This window comes from Ovis aries, chromosome 3 (genome assembly GCF_016772045.2).
Source record: "Ovis aries strain OAR_USU_Benz2616 breed Rambouillet chromosome 3, ARS-UI_Ramb_v3.0, whole genome shotgun sequence".
Lineage (NCBI taxonomy): Eukaryota > Metazoa > Chordata > Mammalia > Artiodactyla > Bovidae > Ovis > Ovis aries.
Genome location: NC_056056.1, coordinates 162,488,335 through 162,496,278, shown reverse-complemented (window position 1 = coordinate 162,496,278; position 7,944 = coordinate 162,488,335). Strand labels below are relative to the sequence as shown.

Below are 7,944 nucleotides of genomic sequence, written 5' to 3'. Positions count from 1 at the left end.
TGTCTGGCTTCTTTTACTCACTGTGTCTTGAGATTTATTGTGGTGTTGTATGTACCCATAATGTGTCCATTTTATTACTAATATCTCATGGTAGAGATATACCACAGATGCTTTGTCCTTAAAAAAAAAAAGATGATAGGCACCTGAGCCACAGCCAGTTTCTGGCTATCATGAAGAAAACTACTATGAACATTCTTTGAATCTTTGTGTAACCATATGTTTTCACTTCTCTTGAATAAATGACTGAGTATAATTGCTGGGTCATAGGGTAGGTATATGCTTAATATAAGAAGCTGCTATATATTACTCCAAATTTATAGCACATTCCCAACACTGTAAGAGAATTCCTGTTGCTCTACGTTCTCAGCGTTTGGTATGGTCAGTTTTTAAAAGTTAAACCGTTTTGGTGAATGTGGAGAATTATCTCACTGTGGTTTTAATTTGCATTTTCTTGATGACTAGAGATATTGAGCACATTTCATGTGCTTATTGGGCATTCATACACGTTCTTTTATGATGTATCTGTTCAAATGTTTTGTCCATTTTTTTAAATAGGGTGTTTTTATTATTACTGTGTTATAGGAATTTTTATGTATCCTGAATACCAGTTCTTTGTGAAATCAATATTTTGCTTATTTTCTGGCTTACTTATTCATTTTCTTAATGGTGTTTTTGATAAACAGACATTTTCAATTTTGATGTTTCCTACATCAATTTGTTTTCTTTTATGGTTATTGCTTTCTATAACATAAATTTTTACCTACTTCCAAGTCAGGAAGATAGTCTGTGTTTTCACTTAAAAACTTTATGATTTTAGCTGTTATGGCTTAGGTCTATGATTAATCTGAATTAATTCCTGCCTATGATGTGTGGTAGGGGTCGTGATTCACTTATTGTTCCAGCACAGTTTGCTGAAAAGATATTCCTTTCCCCAGTGGATTGCTCTGACATCTTCATCAAGATTAAATGACCTGTGGGACTTCCCTGGTCCAGTGGTCCAGTGGCTAATGCTCCAGCTCCCAACGCAGGGGAACTGGATTTGATCTCTGATTGAGAAACTAGATCCCACAGGCCAACTAAGAGTTTGCACACTGCAACATATGCTGCAGCAAAGATCGAAGACCTCGTGTGCCACAACTGAGACCCAGCACAAGCCAAATTTAAGAAAGGATTAAACGACCTTTAAGTTTGTTAGTCTATTTCTGGCTCTCTATTCTATCCCATGGAACTGTTTGTCAGACCTCATCCCAGAACTATAGTGTCTTGATTATCATAGCCTGCAAGTCTCAAAGTCAAGTAGTAAAGTCCTCTGGCATTGAGGAATTGTTTTTATCTTTATCTTTCTGTTAGCATTGGGATTTTAAAAGCTCCCCAGTTGATTTAAATGTGCTGCCAAAATCTGAAAACTTGAGAACATTCTAATGTGAGCCACAGTTTCTAGACCCAGCTTTCCCTGTTGCTCTGTTACTATTCTCTAGGCCAACATGATAAGCAAATTAATATATTTGATCCTGCCTCTTTAGCCTGGAATCCTCTTCCTATTCAGTTCTGGGGCTGGTGCATTAAGGGCTTCATTCAATTTCTCACCTGGTTCCCCTCTACTTTCATTTATTTTTAATATTTATTTTTTATTTATTTGGTTGCATGGAGTCTTCGTTGTGGCACGTGGGATTTAGTTCCCCGACCAGGAATCGAACCCAGGCCCCCTGTATTGGGAGTGCAAAGTCTTAACCACTGGACCACCAGGGAATCCCCCCGCTACTTTCAGATAAAAATTATAAGTCTTTAGTGTGGCTAACATCACCTTTTGTGGTTAGGCTCTCTGATACTTCATCCATTATCTCCCCCCAACAAGTACCTTAAGCTTCCACCATACCACATTTGCCTTAAGAGTTTCAAATTTCTTCATGCCTACATGTCTTTGCCTGTCCTGCAGCCTAAAACACCCTTTCCTTCTGTCATTGTTGGCCATCTCCTTCCTCTCTTTCAACACATAGCCTGGTATCATCCACTCTGCCCTGCTTTGACCCTCTTATCTGGGATTGGTATCCTGTCCTGGTTCCCATGGCCCTCTGTGCCATGTGCCTTTATCCCAGGCATTAAGGTCCTTTGTTGTAATTGTCAGTGATCTAGTTGCTCAACCCCATTAACCTGCACACACCTTGAAGGCTGAGACTGCATGTTTCCATCTCATCTCTAGTGCCTACCAATGTAACTGGCACATAAATGAAAGCGAAGTCACTCAATCATGTCCAACTCTTTGCAACCCCGTGGACTATAGCCCACCAAGCTCCTCCATCCATGGGATTCTCCAGGCAAGAATACTGGAGTGGGTTGCCATTTCCTTCTCCAGGGGATCTTCCCAACCCAAGGATTGAACCTAGATCTCCTGCATTGCAGGCAGATGCTTTACCCTCTGAGCCACCAGGGAAGCCCATATGAGGTACCTAATAAATGTTTTTTAAATGAAAGGAAACCGGGCTCCAACCCACACTGTGATTTGAGGCAGATTCCTCAAATCTGCCTTTTCTGAGACTATTTCCATATCTACAAACTGAAAATAACACCTATGCCACAAGGTAGTTGTAAAACTTAAGTGAAATAACCCATGTAAAATCTACTGCCTGGTCTTGGTATATGGAAAGTACTCAATCTTGGTTCTCTTCCCATCTTCCAACAAACCCTTCCCATTTTTCCTGTTTACACTTCTTTATCTGACCGCTAGGTGGTGCCAGCCTCTGGCCTGACATTCAATTCCAGGGCTGCCCTCTTAATGTCCCTTTCTCAGTGCCTGTTACACTCAGGAAAAGGAAAGTGGAAAGGAAAGTGAAGTAGCTCCGTCATGTCCAACTCTTTGCAACCCCACGGACTGTAGCCTATCAGGCTCCTCCATCCATGGGATTCTCCAGGCAAGAATACTGGAGTAGGTTGCCATTTCCTTCTCCAGGGGATCTTCCCTGACCCAGGGATCGAACCCGGGTCTCCCACATTGCAGGCAGATGCTTTACCCTCTGAGCCACCAGGGAAGGAAAGGGACACGTTTAATAATCTGCTGGGAGATCCCAAGAAAACGAGGTATTCTCTCCACCAATTTCTTTGCCTGCTGTCACCATTCTTGATAACCTGATCATAGATTGCACAGAATTCCTCTGTGGTTTCCCCTCTTTGGTTATAATTCCAACCCAAGGATGTGAAGATGGAAAAAGCTTCTTTAGAGCAGAAGTGGGGAGAAAGAGAAGAAGTCGAGGCAGAGAGCGATCGCATAATGGGTGCTATAGGAGAAATACGGAGACAATTCTTACAGTCACATCCCATTTGATGGTAATCATGATGGTCTCCTTTACCAGTGCAGACACCGCTACCCCTAACACTCCTGTAAGTTCACCAACCTAACAATCAAGAGGTCCTAACACTGTGTGGATACAAATAAGTAAAGGGACATGATACCTGCCCATAGGGAGTTTATGGTCTGATGGTAGACACAAAATCACAAAATTAAGTGCCAAATTCTAGGTACTGAGGTTGTCTTCAGAGCAAGCTTGGTAGAGAGATGTGCAGAGTGAGAATAACAGGAGAGCCTTGCTGAGGAGAGTAGGAAGGAGCTGAGAGAAGAGTATAAGTAAAGGCTTAGGTAGAAATATACAGTCTCGTCTTATAGTGACAACCTCAGTACTTCACACATTGGAAATAACCCGAGTGCCCAACAATCCCAGTAGACTATGGAGTATCCAAGAAGGAGGTCCCAAGGAGTCCATGTAAAGAGCGACTTAGGTGTGTGTGTACAATGGGAAAGGGATCAAGATGAGGTAATTGAGAAAAAGCAAGTTCCAGAACAGTATATACTTAATGAGCTGATTTGAAGTTTTAAAAGATGTTTATTTATATTTGTTTATTATTTTATTTTGGCTGCACCAAGTAGCTTACAGTATCTTGGTTCCCCAACCAGGAACTGAACCCAGACCTCCGGCAGTGAAAGCATGGAATCCTAACCACTGGACCACCAGGGAATTCTGTTTATGGTTTTTGAAAAATCTCCTGGAAGGAGACCCAGGAAACTCTTAGTAGTGGTTATTCTGAGAGTGGGACTGAAGAATGGGAGCATGAAGTGTGGCAAGTTTACTTTTCACCTTGTATACTCTTGAGTTCTGCAACCACTAAGTATTATTATTATTATTATTTACAATATAAAGTTAATAAAAATAAACACACAGTCATATCCAGGAGACAGCAGGGACTGGGAGGTTCACAAGTGAGACATGTTCACTGAGGCCAGATTCTGGAAGAAGACTGGAAGAAGAGTTGACATGTGATCATTCTGTTGTCTATGGACACCCAATAGAGGTTCCCCAGCCAGGAGGAAACAGAGGAAGCAGTTCCAGGAAGATTCACCTGCATAAGAGAGGTATCAGGGAGGGCTGAGAAACAGGGCTGCCCCCCTCACAACCTTCTCAGGCTATGTATGCTCACTCCAGCTAGCTTTTTCCCTTCAAAGCTGCCTGAAGTCTGTTTCTTTTTCCCTTTGGGCGGTGCTGGGTCTGGCTGCAATGCTTGGGCTTCTCTAACTGCAGTGCGTGTGGGCTCTCTAGTCGTGGTGCACAGGCTCAGTAGTTGCAGTGTATGGGATCTTAGATCCCTGACCAGGGATTGGGAGCTCAGAATCTTATCCACTGGACCATCAGGGAAGTCCCCTGGACTCTGTTTCTATCTGACTTTACTTGGATGACAATATGGGGAAGGGGTTCTGGGAGAAGGAACCTAGTAGGTGTTCATTAAAAACCTTTAGTAAGTTCCTGCCATGTGACCCATGTTACATGTGTTAGCCCATGAGGTCTGGATGAAGGGATGAATAAGACCCCACCCCGGACCGAGAGAAACTCTGGCAGTGGAAACGGAGGAAAAATCTGAGCTCTATTTCAAAGGAAAAAATGGTAAGTCCTGAGCCCAGGTTTGTAAGATCGATAAAGGCCCAGAAGACCGGTTGGCAAAAAGCCTAAGGTTTCCGGCCCGGGAGACTAAAGGCAGGTGGCCTTGGCCCTGAGCAAAGCTCGACTGGAGGAAGCTCTGGTTTGGAGGAAAGGTCTAGCTGTTTCTGGATTCTTCTCTGGCTGTCGCTTCTCTCAGCAGACAAGCCCTCCATGCTGCTCTGCTTTCTGCCAGGGCCCGACTGGAGTGAAGATGTGGGGCCTTTCCTTGCCTAGAATTTTAAGAGGGAGAAGGGTGGCGCAAGCCTCCCTCAACTCTAACGTCAGTTTCTGGCAGCCAGCATTGCTGGCTGTCTCCCTGAACTCCGACTTCCAGACACCAGAAAGTCAGACACCCGAAGTACAGCGGGAAAACACCGCCCAGAAGGGGGCAGCGGCCAGAAGCACGGTGTTGGGCTCCGGGAGCCGCCCGGCGCCCCGTGGACCCCGAGCTAGGAGTCCCTTGTGGACTCTGCCTAGGACAAAGGTCTGGGACCCAGCAGACACCTCCTTAGAAGAACTCGAGGCCTGGAAACAGAGGTCCAAGAGTCCCTCATCTTATTCCAAATCCCCGTTGCTCGGAATTTAAAACCCCGACTTGGTGGGAAGCCAGTCAGAAGGTATAAAAAAACAAAACACCAAACAAAAAAATAAATGAGCCCCGACCTCTTGGGACGAAGCGGGTGGACCTTCCTCAGCCCCACCCGCTGGTGACTCACCGCCCTCCTAACCAGGGCCTGCCCCTCCCGCGCCCAGTGCCAGGCGAGCAGGACAGGGCGGGTGCTAAGGTGGGCTCCATCCCCAAGCCCTAGGCAGGCGGACAAGCTCCGGCGTGTCCCCGCGGGTGCCCCTGTTTACGCCAAGCCCTGGAGCGAGGTGGGGGCGGGCCTTCTCGGCCCCTCCCCCACCCCGCCCCCCTCCGCCGCAGGCCCCAATCCCGGTCCGGGTCTGACAATGTCTCCAAATCAAAGCTCAGCCTCTCCCCGCATCTTCCCCACGGTCTGGCGGCCCCCAACCCGCCTCCACCCCAGGCAGGGGAGTCACAGTCAGGGTTCCCCCAGGAGATCAGGCCTCGGTCCACACCTCCTGATCTTAGATCCCCAGACGGGGCCTGAAATCCTAGGGCGAGACACCGAGTTTCAAAGCCAAGCGGCTCAGCTCTCTTCGCCCCCTGCCCAATCCCTCTCGCCGCTTCAGTTCTCGAGCGCCAGGCAGAAGGGCCCAGTCAGGGGAATGGGCACTCCAAGCCCAAAACCAACCAGCGGGGCCCCAGGAACCCCCGCTCTCGGACCGCTTGCCAGAGCTCCAAATCTTGTCGCTCCTCTGACTCCCCCTCCCCAGGGCAGCGCGCCAAATCAGCGCATGCGCACTCGGAGGATTGCCGCGTAGCTCTTTCTACCCCCCGCCCCGGCTTTTTCTTTCCCCGCCCCTTTTCTCCCTCCCTCCTCTCCCGGTCCCCTCCCTCTCCTCCCCCCCCAACTCAGCCCGCCCCGCGGCACCTCAGTCCCGGGAACAGTGGTGCGAGCTCCAGGCCCGTGCACTGAGGAGGCGGAAACGAGGGGAGCCCCCAGAGCTCCATCAGGCCCCTTCCAAAGGCTCCCCCACCCGGTCCACGCCCCCCACCCCCCACCCCGCCTCCTCCCAATTGTGCATTTTTGCAGCCGGAGGCGGCTCGGAGATGGGGCTGTGAGCTTCGCCCCGGGAGGGGGAAAAAGAGGAACGAAGAGAAAAGCAGGGGGTGAAGGGTTTGGATTTGGGGACAGAGAGTGCAGCCCCGTCTGCAGGCCCTCCCCAAGGGGCTCCGAACTCTACATCCTCACCCACGCCCCTGGTGCGCTTTGCTGAAGGATAGGATAAGAATAGAGGAGAAGGGAGGGAGGAGGAAAAAGGGGGGCCCCCCAATTGGGGGGGGCGACGGCGAGAAGTAACAGGACCAGAGGAGAGGGGCTGCTGCTGGCATCAGCCCACACCATGCTGACCCCGCCGCTGCTGCTGTTGCTGCCCCTGCTCTCTGCTCTGGTCGCGGCCGCTGTCGACGGTGAGTGAGATTCCGCGGCCCCCTTGGACCCTTGGGGACACTCACTCCCCAGCCCCCACTCCTGCGTTCGGATGGGAAAGGGAGTCGCGGGAGGGGGTGCCTTTTGTTATCCCAGTCCAGCTGACACTGCAGCGGCCCAGCTGGGGGCGGGGATGGGGGTCCAATTTGGAGGATGGGGGCCTTGGGCAAATGATGCTTCTGGGGACCCCCCCTCAGCCCAAACAAAGACCAGAGGCCTGGGAAGGGAGAAGAGGGACCCCCCTTTTTCTGATCCTGGGATCTAGAGGCCTTCTCCTATCTCTGTTCGGGGAGGGCCTCTGCCTCCCCTACATCCTCTACCCCCCCCACCCCCATCTAAATTGTAAAGGAATCCGGATTTGCAATGTACTGGCTGCAAAAGGGGGCGGGGGTCCTTTTGCTGTGGCCTCTGAATCTGGAAGGGAGAGCCGGGTCGGGTGCCCTGCTGGGCAGAGGGTAGGCTAGACGGGGACTGGCTTTGGGTCGGGAGAGGGAGGGCCACGGGAAGGCCCCCTGCTTGGGTGTGGAATCTGGGCCCTTGGAGACCAGGCTTGGAGGCCTGAGTCCAGGATTTAGCAGGCTGCCAGTCTGGGTTCCGAAATGAGCACTTCCCCCTCTCAGGGCCTCTGTCAGTAGCCTGGAAAGAGCTGTACTGGGGGGTGTAGCGGGTGGGGGCAGGCGAAGCTATATGACTTTGAATTTTCCTTCTTAATTCCTGGGAGCTTTGAGATGAAAAAACGTCAGATGTCATCATTGGGGAAGGGGACTGGAGAATGGCCTGGAATGCTGAAGTGGGAGGGTGGAAGAAGGCTGCTCTCTCCCTGACTTCTGGCTTGATCACAGTTTGGACTAGAAGGAGAGCTGGAGGTTGGATGGGGGTTATGTCATGCCCCCACCCCTAATTCCCTGCTCCTTAGGTAGATGTAT

The 7,944-nt window shown here is 49.8% G+C and overlaps 1 protein-coding gene and 1 non-coding gene across 3 annotated transcripts in view; one reads left to right on the top strand and one right to left on the bottom strand.

Annotated features, from left to right (window-relative positions):
• Positions 1-1,676: 1,676 nt before the first annotated feature.
• On the bottom strand, positions 1,677-1,749 carry TRNAG-CCC (transfer RNA glycine (anticodon CCC)). The gene has a single exon. It is a non-coding gene; the product is annotated as a tRNA-Gly (tRNA).
• A 4,706-nt stretch (positions 1,750-6,455) lies between these two features.
• LRP1 (LDL receptor related protein 1) overlaps positions 6,456-7,944 on the top strand; it is a 79,886-nt gene continuing 78,397 nt past the window's right edge. For both annotated transcript variants that reach the window (XM_027967567.3, XM_027967566.3), the window contains exon 1: positions 6,456-6,999. In XM_027967567.3, coding sequence (XP_027823368.2) covers positions 6,933-6,999 — 67 coding nt within the window. In that variant the 5' untranslated portion in view covers positions 6,456-6,932. The remainder of the gene's footprint in view (positions 7,000-7,944) is intronic.